This window comes from Microcaecilia unicolor, chromosome 6 (genome assembly GCF_901765095.1).
Source record: "Microcaecilia unicolor chromosome 6, aMicUni1.1, whole genome shotgun sequence".
Taxonomy (NCBI): Eukaryota; Metazoa; Chordata; class Amphibia; order Gymnophiona; family Siphonopidae; genus Microcaecilia; species Microcaecilia unicolor.
Window position 1 is genome coordinate 340,530,705 of NC_044036.1, and position 18,773 is coordinate 340,549,477.

At 45.5% G+C, this 18,773-nt stretch overlaps 1 protein-coding gene across 5 annotated transcripts in view; it reads left to right on the plus strand.

Moving 5' to 3' along the window:
* The window catches only part of CEP131 (centrosomal protein 131), a 103,149-nt gene that overhangs the window by 50,627 nt on the left and 33,749 nt on the right, over positions 1–18,773 (plus strand). For 4 of the 5 annotated variants that reach the window (XM_030208584.1, XM_030208583.1, XM_030208582.1 and 1 more), the window contains exons 17-20: positions 12,266–12,368; positions 13,560–13,761; positions 15,430–15,537; positions 17,551–17,668. In XM_030208584.1, the coding sequence (XP_030064444.1) occupies positions 12,266–12,368; positions 13,560–13,761; positions 15,430–15,537; positions 17,551–17,668 (531 nt within the window). The remainder of the gene's footprint in view (positions 1–12,265; positions 12,369–13,559; positions 13,762–15,429; positions 15,538–17,550; positions 17,669–18,773) is intronic. The other variant, XM_030208581.1, reaches the window with a different exon arrangement.

The following is an 18,773-nucleotide window of genomic DNA, read 5'->3' on the forward strand; positions in this document are numbered from 1 at the left end:
TGACACTTGGCCCCCTATGTGAGGTAACTCCTTCTTGTACATTCTTTCTGTACTGGTTGTGATTTCACTCACCCGCCGAACTTCCTGAATTTCTAAAGAATAATGTGCTTGTGTGAGAGCCCTTAATACTTCCTAGCATTGCCTCTGGGTTTTGGATCTTGGAATGTGTTTGTGCTTGGGCAGACTTGTCGTGTGTCCCACATTATGGAATTCGGTATATTGATGGGTAAATCTTTTCTCCGTGGATAAGTATGATAATGCAGGCACACTAGGTACCAAATACTTGACAGCATCCCAAAGGGTAGATATTTCCATGCCTCTTTCTCACAGCTGTATTGCTGTAACATTTTATGGACTTTTCCTTCAAAAGCTTGTCACAATCTTTCTTTCTTTCTTTCTTTCTTTCTTTCTTTCTTTCTTTCTTTCTTTCTTTCTTTCTTTCTTTCTTTCTTTCTTTCTTTCTTTCTTTAAACCCAGCTATGCTAACTGCTTTCACCACATCATCTGGTAATGCAGGGCCAGCCCTAATACTAGATAAACTAGGCATCTGCTTAGGATGGCAGTGGTAGGACAGAAGTGCAGTATTTCATCTCCCCTAGTTTCCCTTCCTCCTGCCGCCGAAAGGGCAAGAGGATTCAGCATCGACACAGGGCTTTGAAGCCCAGGCCCAAACGCCGTCATGTCACACACTACCTGCTCCGAGAGGAAGTCCAACATCAGAGGGGAGCAGGCTGCAGCAGCACAAGTGTGGACCTGTGCTTCAAGGCCTCACACCAGCACTGAATCCTCTGGCTTCTTTAGCACTGGAGGAGGGAAGGGCAGCAGCAGGTCCGTTAGGAAGGGACGAGTGGGAGATGCTGCAAGCTGGATACAAGGGCAGGGTGGGCGGATGAGAGATGACATGCTGGCAGTACTAGACCTTGAGCAGCCCCTGAAGTGCTGGCAGGGGGCTGGATTGCATGGCTGAAGGTTTACCTAAGGCATCAGATACCCTTGGGCCAGCTCAGCAGCAGTGAGTACCAGAGCTCAACTATGCACTGAATGAAAAAGTATTTTTTTAAAATAATTTTTATTTCATTAATCATGAAGTTAAACTATTTATTTTAAATGTACTATTTTTAGCTTCATGGCATGTCCCCTAGTCTTCCTACTTTTGAAAGAGCAAACAATTTATTTGTGGTTTACCTGTTTCATGCCACTCAGAATTTTGTAGACTGCCACTATATCTCCCTCTCAGCTGCTTCTACAAGATGAAAAGCCCTAACCTCATTAACTTTTCCTCATAGTCATTCTGTCCCCGTAATCATTTCGTTTGCTGTCTGGGAGATTCAGTGACCAGAAGTGCACACAATGCACCATGGAGTGATACAGAGGCACTATGATATTTTCTGTTACTTTCCTAATAATTCCTGCCATTGTTTTCTTTTTTGGTCACCACTGCACACTGAGGAGATTTCAACATATCGCACATAATAATGCTAGATGTTTTTCCTTGGTAGTAGAAGTAAATGAAGACTTGAGACCAAAGTGGCCGGTTTGTTCTACCCAGTTGAGATTCATCTGCTTTTGGGTAGATGTCCATAGAAATTCCCATATACAGCCCAACGGAAAGCTCCCTTCCCCAATGTCTTACAACTGCCCTCCCTATTTGCCCCAGAATCTGGTCACTGATGACCACCAGAGCCACCACCACCATGACTGCCTCTGCTAGAAAACAGAGAAAAATGTAAGCAGATAAAGACCATGTGGCCTATCCAGTCTGCCCATCCCTGCCATCTACCTTCCCTATCACGCTCTTAGAGATCCTATATACTTTAAATCTGTCCGTGTGTGCTTTATGGTGAAGGTCACTGACCATTTTAGTAGTTGCCCTCTGGGCTGACTCCATATTGTTTATATCTTTTTGAAGGTGCGGTCTACAGAATTATACACAATATTCTAAATTTTATTTATTTATTTATTTATTGCATTTGTATCCCACATTTTCCCACCTTTTTGCGGGCTCAGTGTGGCTTACAATATGATATGAATGATGGAAGTACAATTTGTTACAACTTGGTTATGGATTACATTGTGAAGAGTTATGCGAGACAATCAAAGTATTGTTGCAGAATATAACAATGGATCAAAGCTTTGAAACATTGGAAGGAGACAGCGGGAAGCTAGAAGGGCATTATGTGTGGTAAACATATATCTGTGGGTAAAGGTATGAGTGAAGTTAGATTACGGGGGTGAGAGTTCAGAAATGGATGTATTGATGCATTAGTGAACAGTGAGTGTGGACTTTATGTGTTTTAGTTCTTTCCGTAAATTTTATCGAAAAGATGGGTTTTTAGTAGTAAATGAGGTCTCACCATCATCATCTTCTTTTTCCTACTGGCCATTCCTCTTCCTGTGCACCCAAGCATCCTTCTAGCTTTTGCCGTCAACTTTTCTACCTGTTTGGCCACATACGATCACACCCAAGTCCCACTCCTCGTTTGTGCGCAAAAGTCCTTCACCTCCTATACTGTACCGTTCCCTCGGGTGTTTGCAGCCGAAATACACAACCCTGCATTTAGCATTAAATCTTAGTTGCCAAATTCCAGACCACTCCTCTAGCTTACGTTATCCACACCATCGGGGGATTTTTGTATCATCTGCAAAGAAGCAAAGCCCTTCAGCAGTATCGCTTACAAAAATGTTAAAAAGGACCTGCCCAAGAACCGAATCTTGCATCACACCACTTGTAACATTCTCTTCCTCAGATTGAGCGCCATTTACTACTACCCTCTCGACTTCCAGTTAACCAGTTCCTAACCCAGTCACTGAGGGCACTCAGTTTATTTTTTAGTTGTCTATGCGGAACCATGTCAAGGGCTTTGCTAAAATCTAAATACACCACATCTAGCGCTGCCCCTCAATCCAACTCTGTGGTCACCCAGTCAAAGAAATGAATTAGATTCGTCTGACAAGACCTGCCTTTAGTGAAACCATGTTGCTGCGGGTCCTATAATCTATTGAATTCCAAAAACTTTTCTATTCTCTGTTTTAAAAGTGTTTCCATTAATTTACTTACCTCAGAAGTCAGACTTACAGGCCTGTAGTTCCCAACCTCTTCCTTACTTCTGCTTTTGTGGAGAAGGACCATGTCTGCTCTTCTTCAGTCCTCTGGGACCACTCCCGACTCTAGAGAAGCATTGAAAAGGTCAGCCAGCGGAGCCACTAGAACCTCCCTGAGTTCCTTCTGTACCCTCGGTTGTATGCCATCCTTCCCCATCGCTTTGTCCACCTTTAATTTAGCCAGTTCCTCATGAACACAGTTCTCTGAAAATCATTTAGGGACTACCACCCATCCATTCCTACTTCTGTTTTTCTTCTGCAGTCCTACTCCCTGTCCTTCAGCTGTGAACACAGAACAGAAATATTTGTTAAGCAATTCCATCAGCTTCTACAGTTGACAAAGCTCTGAAGCCAGCTTTGGGGCTTCAGCCCTCAGGGCGGCTGTGCCAGGATCCCACCCACTCCAGGGATTTTGAACATACTACAGGTTCTGGAATAGTGGGAAGCTATGTAATGGAAGGAGACATTAGGTCTTACCTGATAATTTTCTTTCCACTAGTCGTTCCCACTATGCCAGAAGCCCACCTGAGGTTTCTGAGATGTTTAGTCACTGTTAAATAATAGGTCAGATAACGACTGTCACCTTGTACATAACATAAGTACATAAGTAGTGCCATACTGGGAAAGACCAAAGGTCCATCTAGCCCAGCATCCTGTCACCGACAGTGGCCAATCCAGGTCAAGGGCACCTGGCACGCTCCCCAAACGTAAAAACATTCCAGACAAGTTATACCTAAAAATGCGGAATTTTTCCAAGTCCATTTAATAGCGGTCTATGGACTTGTCCTTTAGGAATCTATCTAACCCCTTTTTAAACTCCGTCAAGCTAACCGCCCGTACCACGTTCTCCGGCAACGAATTCCAGAGTCTAATTACACGTTGGGTGAAGAAAAATTTTCTCCGATTCGTTTTAAATTTACCACACTGTAGCTTCAACTCATGCCCTCTAGTCCTAGTATTTTTGGATAGCGTGAACAGTCGCTTCACGTCCACCCGATCCATTCCACTCATTATTTTATACACTTCTATCATATCTCCCCTCAGCCGTCTCTTCTCCAAGCTGAAAAGCCCTAGCCTTCTCAGCCTCTCTTCATAGGAAAGTCGTCCCATCCCCACTATCATTTTCGTCGCCCTTCGCTGTACCTTTTCCAATTCTACTATATCTTTTTTGAGATACGGAGACCAGTACTGAACACAATACTCCAGGTGCGGTCGCACCATGGAGCGATACAACGGCATTATAACATCCGCACACCTGGACTCCATACCCTTCCTAATAACACCCAACATTCTATTCGCTTTCCTAGCCGCAGCAGCACACTGAGCAGAAGGTTTCAGCGTATCATCGACGACGACACCCAGATCCCTTTCTTGATCCGTAACTCCTAACCTTGCATGGTGCTTCCTGCATATCTCTTGTTCTCTACAAGTTGTCCAGAGGTGAGAGGTCCACACATGTTTGCTGGTCTGGTTAGTGTTAGGTTAGCGAGTTGTTTACGATGGCTGTGTTTTTACTCAGTGTTTTCTCCTTACTGTTTGTCTGTTAATACCAAGGAGCTGGACTGAATGCCAAGAGAGAGATGTCTCAGCTCAGTTTTCAGTTCTCTATCTCCGCCTGCTGATAGATGGACACAACTATCCCACAGGTTCTGGAATAGTGGGAAGGACTGATGGAAAAAAAATTATCAACTACTTAGAAGCTGATGGGGATAATTTGCATCCTTTACTCTGCTCACCCTTAAACTCTCCTGGCTTTTTTTCACCATTGTTGAAACCTCTCTATTGGGGTTTAATAAATGTCCTGTTTCAACAGTATGCTTCAAGGATACTCCACACCAAACCATACCCTCCTGGGTGACTGTTGGCTCCCCCCCCCCTCCCCCCCTCCATTTTAGTTTAAAAGCTGATCCATTTCCTTTATAAATGTTAGGACCAGCAGCCTGGTTCCATCCTGGTTAAGGTGGAGTCTGTCCTTTCAAAATAAGTACATAAGTAATGCCATACTGGGAAAAGACCAAGGGTCCATCGAGCCCAGCATCCTGTCCCCGACAGCGGCCAATCCAGGCCAAGGGCACCTGGTGAGCTTCCCAAACGTACAAACGTTCTATACAATCAAGCCATTGTGACATCATTAATGAGGTTGGCTCTTATTGGTGGAATGAGCCACTATGACATCACAATAGGTTAAATCACTGCTCTATGTAATAAAAGTGAGCCAAGTAGAGGACATAAGTACATAAGTAATGCCACACTGGGAAAAGACCAAGGGTCCATCGAGCCCAGCATCCTGTCCACGACAGCGGCCAATCCAGGCCAAGGGCACCTGGCGAGCTTCCCAAACGTACAAATGTTCTATACAATCAAGCCATTGTGACATCACTAATGAGGTTGGCTCTTATTGGTGGAATGAGCCACTATGACATCACAATAGGTTAAATCACTGCTCTATGTAATAAAAGTGAGCCAAGTAGAGGACATAAGTACATAAGTAATGCCACACTGGGAAAAGACCAAGGGTCCATCGAGCCCAGCATCCTGTCCACGACAGCGGCCAATCCAGGCCAAGGGCACCTGGCGAGCTTCCCAAACGTACAAACGTTCTATACAATCAAGCCATTGTGACATCATTAATGAGGTTGGCTCTTATTGGTGGAATGAGCCACTATGACATCACAATAGGTTAAATCACTGCTCTATGTAATAAAAGTGAGCCAAGTAGAGGACATAAGTACATAAGTAATGCCACACTGGGAAAAGACCAAGGGTCCATCGAGCCCAGCATCCTGTCCACGACAGCGGCCAATCCAGGCCAAGGGCACCTGGCGAGCTTCCCAAACGTACAAACGTTCTATACAATCAAGCCATTGTGACATCACTAATGAGGTTGGCTCTTATTGGTGGAATGAGCCACTATGACATCACAATAGGTTAAATCACTGCTCTATGTAATAAAAGTGAGCCAAGTAGAGGACATAAGTACATAAGTAATGCCACACTGGGAAAAGACCAAGGGTCCATCGAGCCCAGCATCCTGTCCACGACAGCGGCCAATCCAGGCCAAGGGCACCTGGCGAGCTTCCCAAACGTACAAACGTTCTATACAATCAAGCCATTGTGACATCATTAATGAGGTTGGCTCTTATTGGTGGAATGAGCCACTATGACATCACAATAGGTTAAATCACTGCTCTATGTAATAAAAGTGAGCCAAGTAGAGGACATAAGTACATAAGTAATGCCACACTGGGAAAAGACCAAGGGTCCATCGAGCCCAGCATCCTGTCCACGACAGCGGCCAATCCAGGCCAAGGGCACCTGGCGAGCTTCCCAAACGTACAAACGTTCTATACAATCAAGCCATTGTGACATCACTAATGAGGTTGGCTCTTATTGGTGGAATGAGCCACTATGACATCACAATAGGTTAAATCACTGCTCTATGTAATAAAAGTGAGCCAAGTAGAGGACATAAGTACATAACTAATGCCATACTGGGAAAAGACCAAGGGTCCATCGAGCCCAGCATCCTGTCCACGACAGCGGCCAATCCAGGCCAAGGGCACCTGGTGAGCTTCCCAAACGTACAAACGTTCTATACAATCAAGCCATTGTGACATCACTAATGAGGTTGGCTCTTATTGGTGGAATGAGCCACTATGACATCACAATAGGTTAAATCACTGCTCTATGTAATAAAAGTGAGCCAAGTAGAGGACATAAGTAATGCCACACTGGGAAAAGACCAAGGGTCCATCGAGCCCAGCATCCTGTCCACGACAGCGGCCAATCCAGGCCAAGGGCACCTGGCGAGCTTCCCAAACGTACAAACGTTCTATACAATCAAGCCATTGTGACATCACTAATTAGGTTGGCTCTTATTGGTGGAATGAGCCACTATGACATCACAATAGGTTAAATCACTGCTCTACAGTGGGGGAAATAAGTATTTGATCCCTTGCTGATTTTGTAAGTTTGCCCACTGACAAAGACATGAGCAGCCCATAATTGAAGGGTAGGTTATTGGTAACAGTGAGAGATAGCACATCACAAATTAAATCCGGAAAATCACATTGTGGAAAGTATATGAATTTATTTGCATTCTGCAGAGGGAAATAAGTATTTAATCCCTCTGGCAAACAAGACCTAATACTTGGTGGCAAAACCCTTGTTGGCAAGCACAGCGGTCAGACGTCTTCTGTAGTTGATGATGAGGTTTGCACACATGTCAGGAGGAATTTTGGTCCACTCCTCTTTGCAGATCATCTCTAAATCATTAAGAGTTCTGGGCTGTCGCTTGGCAACTCGCATCTTCAGCTCCCTCCATAAGTTTTCAATGGGATTAAGGTCTGGTGACTGGCTAGGCCACTCCATGACCCTAATGTGCTTCTTCCTGAGCCACTCCTTTGTTGCCTTGGCTGTATGTTTTGGGTCATTGTCGTGCTGGAAGACCCAGCCACGACCCATTTTTAAGGCCCTGGCGGAGGGAAGGAGGTTGTCACTCAGAATTGTACGGTACATGGCCCCATCCATTCTCCCATTGATGCGGTGAAGTAGTCCTGTGCCCTTAGCAGAGAAACACCCCCAAAACATAACATTTCCACCTCCATGCTTGACAGTGGGGACGGTGTTCTTTGGGTCATAGGCAGCATTTCTCTTCCTCCAAACACGGCGAGTTGAGTTCATGCCAAAGAGCTCAATTTTTGTCTCATCTGACCACAGCACCTTCTCCCAATCACTCTCGGCATCATCCAGGTGTTCACTGGCAAACTTCAGACGGGCCGTCACATGTGCCTTCCGGAGCAGGGGGACCTTGCGGGCACTGCAGGATTGCAATCCGTTATGTCGTAATGTGTTACCAATGGTTTTCGTGGTGACAGTGGTCCCAGCTGCCTTGAGATCATTGACAAGTTCCCCCCTTGTAGTTGTAGGCTGATTTCTAACCTTCCTCATGATCAAGGATACCCCACGAGGTGAGATTTTGCGTGGAGCCCCAGATCTTTGTCGATTGACAGTCATTTTGTACTTCTTCCATTTTCTTACTATGGCACCAACAGTTGTCTCCTTCTCGCCCAGCGTCTTACTGATGGTTTTGTAGCCCATTCCAGCCTTGTGCAGGTGTATGATCTTGTCCCTGACATCCTTAGACAGCTCCTTGCTCTTGGCCATTTGTAGAGGTTAGAGTCTGACTGATTCACTGAGTCTGTGGACAGGTGTCTTTCATACAGGTGACCATTGCCGACAGCTGTCTGTCATGCAGGTAACGAGTTGATTTGGAGCATCTACCTGGTCTGTAGGGGCCAGATCTCTTACTGGTTGGTGGGGGATCAAATACTTATTTCCATCTGCAGAATGCAAATAAATTCATATACTTTCCACAATGTGATTTTCCGGATTTAATTTGTGATGTGCTATCTCTCACTGTTACCAATAACCTACCCTTCAATTATGGGCTGCTCATGTCTTTGTCAGTGGGCAAACTTACAAAATCAGCAAGGGATCAAATACTTATTTCCCCCACTGTATGTAATAAAAGTGAGCCAAGTAGAGGACATAAGTACATAAGTAATGCCACACTGGGAAAAGACCAAGGGTCCATCGAGCCCAGCATCCTGTCCACGACAGCGGCCAATCCAGGCCAAGGGCACCTGGCAAGCTTCCCAAACGTACAAACATTCTATACATGTTATTCCTGGAATTTTGGATTTTCCAAGTCCGTTTAGTAGCGGTTTATGGACTTGTCCTTTAGGAAACCGTCCAACCCCTTTTTAAACTCTGCTAAGCTAACCGCCTTCACCACTTTCTCCGGCAACGAATTCCAGAGTTTAATTACACGTTGGGTGAAGAAAAATTTTCTCCGATTTGTTTTAAATTTACTACACTGTAGTTTCATCGCATGCCCCCTAGTCCTAGTATTTTTGGAAAGCGTGAACAGAAGCTTCACATCCACCTGTTCCACTCCACTCATTATTTTATATACCTCTATCATGTCTCCCCTCAGCCGTCTCTTCTCCAAGCTGTATAGCCCTAGCCTCCTTAGTCTTTCTTCATAGGGAAGTCGTCCCATCCCCGCTATCATTTTAGTCGCCCTTCGCTGCACCTTTTCCAATTCTACTATATCTTTCTTGAGATGCGGCGACTAGAATTGAACACAATACTCAAGGTGCGGTCGCACCATGGAGCGATACAACGGCATTATAACATCCTCACACCTGTTTTCCATACCTTTCCTAATAATACCCAACATTCTATTCGCTTTCTTAGCCGCAGCAGCACACTGAGCAGAAGGTTTCAGTGTGTTATCGACGACGACACCCAGATCCCTTTCTTGGTCCGTAACTCCTAACGTGGAACCTTGCATGACGTAGCTATAATTCGGGTTCTTTTTTCCCACATGCATCACCTTGCACTTGCTCACATTAAACATCATCTGCCATTTAGCCGCCCAGTCTCCCAGTCTCGTAAGGTCCTCTTGTAATTTTTCACAATCCTGTCGTGATTTAACGACTTTGAATAACTTTGTGTCATCAGCAATATTACCCAGTTCCTAACAAATCTAAATCCCTGATCCCTGGACCATCGTCTCAACCACGTATTGAGATTTCGAAGCTCTGCCTGCCTCTTGGGTCCTGTTCGTGGAACATTTTCAAAAATGCTACCCCGGAGGATATGGATTTCATCTTTCTACATAAGAGCCTAAATTTGACTTCCAGAACCTCCTTCCTACGTTTTCCTCTGTCACTATTCCTGAGTACCCAAGACAGCCAGGTCCTCCATAGCACTATCTAAAATCCTACCTAGGTGTGATGCGTGAGGTCCACCTTCTTTGCACCAGTCAGACAAGTGACCAGGCGATCCTCATGCCCACCATCCTATTTGTTGCTACACCGTTGAGCTTACGAATATCAATCATTCGTTGATATTCTAAAGAGGAATCTGCCATTTGGAGGGTGGTATCCCGTTCTGCTCATGAAAACTTGGCTGCTTTGGTCAGGTCCGTTTTTTGTTTTTTTTTTTGTATTCTTTTTATTCTCACACTCTCTCTTCATCTAGCCCAGTATCCTGCTTCCAACAGTGGCCAATCCAGATCACAAGTACCTGGCAGAATCCCAAATAGCAAGCAATGGCTTCCCCATTGTCTGTCTCAGTAGCAGACTATGGACTTTTCCTCCAGGAACTTGTTGAAACCTTTTTAAACCCAGATATTCTAACCACTGTAACCACATCCTCTGGCAATGAGTTCTAGAGCTTCACTGTTTCCTCCTATTCGTTTTAAAGGTATTATTACCATGTAACTTCACTGAGTGTCCCTTATTTACCTTTACCCATTCTATACCACTCGGGGATTTTGTAGACCTCTGTCATATCCCCTCTCAGCTCTCTCTCCCAAGCCTTAACCTATTCAGGCTTTCCTCATATGAGAGGAGTTCCATCCCCTTTATCATTTTGGTCGCCCTTCTCTGAACTTTTCTTATCCCGCTATATCCTTTTTAGATACGATGACTAGATTTGCAAGCAATGCTCAAGTTGAGGTCACACCATGAAGCGATACAGAAGCATTATAATATTCTTTGTCTTATTTTCCATCCCTTCCCTAATAATTCCTAGCATCCTGTTTGCTTTTACTTCTAGGTTACTTTTTAGGTTATTATAGGCTTCATTTGCATGTATGACACTAGCCCGAATTTGGAACTGAAGTAATTCCTGCAGGGAGTACTGATTCCCATCCCTTTTTAAGGGTTGATGGTCTGGTAAGGATGCTAAGGAAAGGAGGCATTGTCTGATCTGATCAATTTTCTTTCCTTTAGTCTACCAGACCAGTCCAGTGATCCTCCTTAGTTGATTATTAATGGCCATTCTTCTATTTCTAGAATATTCCAATTCTTACCACTTTCAGAGCTCAAGGTGCTTTCTATCTTTACCTTATCTGATAAGTTTCTGAGGCAGCTCCTGTCCCAGTTGGAGAACAGTGTGGTAGTAGAGCAGAAGATTGTTTTGTTAAAGGTAATGGATAGTTGAACACCATGGCTTTGTCAGTCAAATACTGAACACCTGAGGTTGGACGGTGCCCTTTCTGGGCTGTACTGTATAATCTGTCCCTACATCTGCTGGCGGCTGGACAAAACCCACAGGTTCTGGACTTGTCTGGTAGGACTAAAGGAAAGTGAATTTCTCATTGATGCAGTATGTGAGGACAGTAACCTGCGTAAGTAAGCGGCGGCATTAAAAGGACAAATTGCTCACTCATGCTGCAGGCTGTACACTGGGTTTGAAGCTGCCATTATGGGAGGCTTTTGTTTTTTCTTGCTTAAGAATCCTGCCAGTGCCACCCAGTGCATGACTTTTTTTTTTTTTAATGTCAAGGTACATTTATCTCAGAATAAACAATCGACAAATACAATATTTGGGTTGTGTGACTTTTTACAATTTGTCCCAAATAAACCCCCTTCCCTTCACCCCCCTCCCTCCCTTCCATCTCCCCCCCCCCCCCCCCCCCCCCCAATCATAGTTTAGCAGTTCAATATCTTGCTTCTTGTTACTGGGGTGAGAGAGTCCCAGAACAGAGACCATAAATGACAAAATTGATCGCCTCTCTTGGAGGCCAGGTCCATTATTCCTTTTCTCTCTAAAGCACAAGCTTGGATCATTGCTGCCCTCCAGTGGGATATAGTTGGGCGATCTGCAACCAACCACAATTGCAAGATGACACGATTTGCCATCAGGACTGTTCTCTTCAAAAAAGCTTTAAATCCCACCGGGGCCGGCTGTTGTATCCCAAATAGATCGAATAGTTGCTGTGGGGAAGGCCTTCACATATTGTTCCAGATGTGGGATACATGCATACTCAACTCCTTCCAAAATGATTTAATTAAAGCGCAGCTCCAATGCATATGTCCCAGATGGGCATTTGCGCCATTACACTTTATGCCCAGTGCATGACATTTAAGAGATTCTCAAAACGTTCTCTCTTCTCAGATCCCAGGGAGCTTGTAACGATGCAATCTCAGTGTAGTACTCTGGTTTGCGCATTTGTCAGCCTCTACCTTTGCTGTTTTGCTTTGACTTTCCGTGGAGGCTCCTCCTGTCTTCTTGGATGTACTCTGTACAGTGCCAGAAAAGGTGAGGTTGATCTTGGACTGAGTGTTTGCTCTTCCCTATCTCATAGGAGATTAAGAAGCTGAAAGAGCTGATGAGCGCCACTGAGAAAGTCAGACGAGAGAAATGGATTGACGAAAAAACCAAGAAAATTAAAGAAATCACTGTGAAAGGTGCGTGGGTGGTGGCACTTGGGGATTGGGAGAGGGGTGGGGGGGGGGGGGGGGTTAATAAACCAGTCAGAACCGAAGGGCTTCGGATGGTTAGTAGCATTTAGAGCATGTGGTATGGCAACAGGGGCTGCAGTCACTACCATCACACTGTGATGTTTCTGTGCTTGGATCTCCCCTATTTCAAGCCATTTTTTACATCCAGCCTACGATTTCTTATAAATAATATTTTATGCAAAAACTAAAATGAGAGAGGACTTTTTTTTTTTAATCAATGGGGTGCTCATTGAAAAGAATCTTTTGTAGTTGGTCAATATCTAATATGAATGCTACTACTACTACTTAGCATTTCTATAGCGCTACTAGGGTTACGCAGCGCTGTACAAGTTAAAACATGGGGAAGGACGGTCCCTGCTCAAGAGAGCTTACAATCTAAAGGTAACAAACTATGTAGTCAGTGTATCATGAATGGGGAAGGTGGTTAGGCGCCAAAAGCAAGGGAGAAGAGATGGGCCTTGAGTAAGGACTTGAAAATGGGCAGGGAGGGCGCACGGCGTATGGGCTCAGGAAGTCTGTTCCAGGCATAAGGTGAGGCGAGGCAGAAGGGGCGGAGTCTGGAGTTAGCGGTGGTGGAGAAGGGTACAGATAGGAGTGATTTGTCCTGAGAGCGGAGGTTACGGGTGGGAACATACGGGGAGAGGAGGGTAGAGAGGTAATGGGGGGCTGCAGATTGAGTGCACTTGAAGGTCAACAGGAGAAGCTTGAATTGTATACGGTAGTGGATCGGGAGCCGGTGAAGCGACTTGAGGAGAGGGGTGATATGAGAGTATCGGTTCACGCGGTAGATAAGACGTGCAGCGGAATTTTGGACAGATTGAAGGGGGGATAGGTGGCTAAGCGGGAGACCAGCAACATGCAAGATTTCCATGTGGGGGACACAGATACATAACCTGGGGCCCTCATTTGGGATGGTTGAACAGTAAGGGAATGGAATTAGAGGAGAAAACAAAGGTTGCTGGAAAGTTAATGCTGTGACATATCCACCCTCTCTCTAAGCTACCCCCGTCTCCTTTCAGCTATTTGAGAAATAGTATATTTTGGTCAGTTGAATGGACACTGGTCCTGCGTGACAGCCATAGAAGAAGGGGGTCATCACAGTACCTCCCACTAATAATCCTCCTCCTTCCCTCAAAGGCTTGGAGCCTGAGATCCAGAAACTAATCAGTAAACACAAGCAGGAGATCAAGAAGCTAAAGGTGCTGCATGAGGCAGAGCTGCTGCAGTCGGACGAGAGAGCCGCACAGCGTTACATCCGCCAGACAGAGGAGCTGAGGGAGCACCTGGAGCAGGAGAAGGAAGAGCTTGGTCAGAGGGAACGGGAACTAGCCAGACAAAGGTAATCCAGGCCTTGAAGGACAAAGGGAGGCATGTGAGGGTGTCCTGAGGAAGAGGAAGCTGGCAAGTGCTTTAGCTGTGCTCGACGGTTTCCACTTCCTTGAGGACCCTTCTCAACCATTGCCACGTGCCCTTCCAAAAACTGATAGTTTAAGAAGCTTTGCTGCATGATCCTTTCTCTTTTTCTGATACTAATATGTAAGTCTGCAGCTGGAGCCAACCTGCAAGAAATCTGAATTCTTTGAAAACCTGCAAAGAAACAGAAGAAACCAGTCTTTGCAAAAAACAATACAGTAATAGATAAAACAGCGAAGATGACTAAAAAAAAAAGAATCAAGACGACACTAATAATATAAAAACTGAAAAATATTAACCATAAAAAACATAATACAAAAATAAGGTGGTCAGGACTCGACACAGCTGTGTTTCGGCCAGAAAGGCCTGCGTCAGGAGTCTTCTCACCATATAGAATCTCTTTCTCTATTTAATATCTGATGATTTTATATTCGTATGTAGAAGCTCTAATTAGCGTCTCACATCTAAGGAATTAAACCTTTAATTTGTTAGATGCGAGACGCTAATTAGAGTTTCTCCAGTCTATGTTGTATAATTTTAGCGCTACAAGATCTCAGAAGAGATAACCGGAAAGTCGATATAGTTTATAAGATTTTCTAGACATAAATATTTTTATTTATTTATTTTATTTATTTATTACTTATATCCCACATTTTCCCACTCATGCAGGCGCAATGTGGCTCACAGAGAATTAAATAAGAGTACAAACTTAATAGCTTAGTCAAGCATAAAGAAGTAGGTTGGAGGGAAGAAACTAACAACGTGAACTAGGTAGGGTAAGGGACAAGGGATACTTTAATCAACATGGCAAGTTGAGTGGTAAGTCTTAGCAAAGAGGAATTCATCAGATATTAAATAGAGAAAGAGACTCTATATGGTGAGAAGACTCCTGACGCAGGCCTTTCTGGCCGAAATACAGCTGTGTCCTGACCAGCGGCGTAGCCACAGGTGGGCCTGGGTGGGCAGGGGCTCACCCAGTTAGGGATCAGGCCCACCCAACAGCAGCACACGTATTAGCGGTAGCAGGTGGGGATCCCAAGCTCCGCCAGCTGAAGACTTCCCCCTGATGGTAATGAAAACGCCATTCTCCACGACACCAGCACCTGCGCGTGCCTGCTGCAGACTGCTAAGGTGGAAAGAAGCGTTTTCCCGCCAGCTGAGATTTTTTTTTTTTGGTGGTGGGTGAAGGGGAGAACACTTGGTGCCCACCCACTTGTCTAGGCCCACCCAAAATCTGTTGTCTGGCTACGTCCCTGGTCCTGACCACCCTATTTTTGTATTATGTTTTTTATGGTTAATAAATATTTTTCAGTTTTTATATTATTAGTGTCGTCTTGATTCTTTTTTTCGTTTTTTTCTCTTTTTAGTCATCTTCGCTGTTTTATCTATTATTCTTTGAAAAGTTTTCATATTTTTGTGATTTGAGTTTTTGCTGGGCAGTTAGAGCTTCTGACAGTCTGCAGAGGTCACTGTCACCCAGATAAGTTAGAAGCATGAGATGGTGTGGACTCTTTTTCCCTAGCACCTGTGTAGGAGAAGGGTGGGGGGTGGTGAGTGATTTGTAACCAGGAGAATGCCCTGTTCTCTCACCCAGGTATGAAAAGCAGATGGAGCAGGAAGAACAGTCCCTCCAGCAGCAGCGACGGAGACTCTACAGCGAAGTGGGAGAAGAGAAGGAACGTCTGAATCAGCAAGCTGCCAGGTGTGGGGGGATGGGGGACGACAGACCTTAGGGCGATTCCATAGGTGAAAAATTTGAGTCACGTGGCTTCTAGATAACTTGGTATATAGCTGTAAAACAAAATTGGAAAGTTCAGGTTATGAAAGCATTCTTTTAAGCTGAGAGTTAATGAATTAGTAAACCTGCCCAAAATATGTCAGCTGTCTTCATACTGTGCATGGATTGAATCGGAATAGTCGCAGCAAGGAGAATGAGTCATACGTGCAGAATAAGAGAGAGCGCTGGCACACTGATTTGTCCTCCCTCCACTCTGTAGACATCCTACTGCTTCTCCAGGGTTATTATACACCGTCTAATACCTCCTGCACTGCTGTGCGTAGTGTGATTGCACTGGGCACTTCCTAGTCGTCATCTTCACAGAAGTGCGCCTCAGTGTCGGAAGGAATTCTGCACAAAATATGAAAATAAGCTTGTTTTGATATTTGACCAGTGAAAGGAAAGGGAATGGGACTTGATATACCGCCTTTCTGTGGTTCTTTTTGTAACTACATTCAAAGTGGTTTACATAGTATATACAGGTACTTATTTGTACCTGGGGCAATGAAGGGTTAAGTGACTTGCCCAGAGTCACAAAGGAGCTGCAGTGGGTCTCGAACCCAGTTCCCCAGGATCAGAGTCCGCTGCACTAACCACTAGGCCACTCCTCCAGGAATAGTTTCTTCCATTCACTTAGAAAAGGTGCAGATCCAGGATGTGCCAGTTCATTCCAGCTGGCAGTGATGAGTTAACTGAGATAACAGAAGAAGATGGCAAATAATGACTGAAACGGCCCATCTAGTCAGTTGACGTTTATCGATTTGGTATAGCACTTCTTTCGAAGCACCAATGGAGGCGGTTTACATATTCAGGTGCTTCTGCTCCTTGCAGGCTATGCCAGACGTTGTCTTTGAAGTGCAAAACCGTTATTTTACCATTTTCACTGCGCTGTCTCCCGCTAGGGCTGTAGCCAATCCCCTCTTCAACACACATGGTTTCTGTTGAATGCGCGCACGCCCCAGAAGCAGTGCAACAAGCCAGAACCAGCCATGCAATGCTTCACAGAGAGAAAGAGAGAGACGCACAGCTCTTTACTCCCACCTGACTAGCATTAGATCAAAGCAGTTTACAAAAAGAATGTCAAATGAAAGGAAATCCCAGTTAATTAATGCAAAAGAAACATAAACAATTCAGGCAATCAAACATATAAACGGCAAGTGACCAACTCACCTGCAAATACGCAGTAGAGTCGGAACGCTGAGAGTGTACAAGTCCAAGCCCCGCCTCCACCAGCAGTACAGCCCAATAGGGAGGAGGGCTTGGACATGGGCGTGGAAATCGGAGGAGGAGGGAGCAGGGAGGGAAGGAGGGGGCGGAACTGAGGGAAAGAGACACTGGGGGGAGGGCAGGGGAGAGAGCAGGGTTGGTGGACTGGGGGAAGGGGGCCATAGGAAAACAAAAAAACTAGCCCGTTGTTACGGGCTTAACGGCTAGTCGTCCTATTCAATCAGAAAATACCTAAATTGATGCAACACTAAGCTAAATGAGTTCTTCAAACACCTACTAAAAAAAAGTACACCGTCAGAGATGCTGTAAAAGCGTCGTAGGCTAATTCTGTCCGTAGCGTGAGAATTAGTGAATTCCATAAGGATTTTGTATAGTATCTAGTTGACTCCAAACAAGCTTTCAACAGTGGGGGGGGGGAACAGACAGTAATCATTAAATGAATGAAGGAGTCACACGGAGTCATGGGAATCATGGAGGACGCAAGGCAGGAATGACTAAAAGCAAGCATCAAAATGTTGAACTTAATAGAAAATTGAACAGGGAGCCAGAAGTGGTGTCACATGGTCAAACGTTTTGGCTTGGCAGGGGAGTTGAATTACACAGCCCTACACTGCCGGTGTTGAACTGCTGGGAAACGTGTTGGTGGGAATTCTGGCCCCACTTGAAAGGAGGAATGTGGTTCTGACCCAGCTGTATTTTTGTTCTTGGCAGACAAAGAGCAGAACTAGATGACATGAAACGGCAGCTGGAGGAAAAGTGTTCCCTTAACTTAACGGTGCTGAAGGAGGATTATGAGAAAAGCAAAGAAGAGCAGGACAGACGGCACCAGGTCAGTAGCCAAATCCACAGCTTACTCATCTGTCCCCCTTCACCCCCCCCCCCCCAAGTACTACCACCACTCAGGGCCGTGCCGATGCGGTAAGCGAGGTAAGCATGGCAGGAGGGCGCCATCCTCTGGGGGGCGCCCCGCCGCACCATGCTTACCTCGCCCTCTTCTCCCCAGATCCTTTTTTTTTTTGTTTAAATTTACCTCTCCGGCGCGCGGCAGCGTAAGTGAGAAGGAGGCGGCGCTCCCCCGGCCGCCCCGACGTGTCTTCCCTTCGCTCGGTTCCGCCTTCTTCTGACGTCATTTCTGACATCAGAAGAAGGCGGGACACAGCGAAGGCAAGACACTTCGGGGCGGGGGAGCACTGCCTACGCTGCAAGCGCCGGAGAGGTAAATTTAAACAAACAAAAAAAAAGGATCTGGGGAGAAGAGCGTGGGTAGTGTAGCGCTCGTTTTCGGGGGGGGGGGGGGGCGCCAGAGAGGCCAACTGGGGGGGGGGGGCGCCGGAGAGGCCAACTGCAGGGGGGCGCCGGAGACCCTAGGCACGGCCCTGCCACCACTTCTCTTCTCAGCTTTATACTGTCAGCTACTATCAGGTTCACACAGGAAACGCAACAAACTTCATCTTACCAAATTGCCTGGTCCAACTATCCATTTATCCAAATTTACTGAGCCTGCGTGTGAGAGATTTGTATCTGAGCAGGTGGTGAAGAAATGTTCAGCACTGAAGCTCTTTCCTCTGTCTTGTCTCTCTGCTGATTGTTTAAATATCCCAGGCCACTAACAAAGGAGGTGAGCACATACGGAAGCTATGGGTTTGTCGGAAACAGACAAAACCAAACCTAGATGCATTTTCCAAAGTGGGTCCGTCTCTCCATTTTAGTTTTCCTTTCATGCCCCGTTAACCCTCCGTGCATGGCCTTTGGCTAAGATCCAAGCATAGGGTGAACTGCCATTGGGCATCTGTTCTAATACGATGGGAGAACCCCAACACCTAAATTTGCTGAGGTGATGGAACTGCCTGGATCCTGGACACACAAAAAGCTAAAAGGCATGTGATGATGGAAGAGGATGTAACATTCCTGCCTCCATTCCTAGTGCCCGGCTG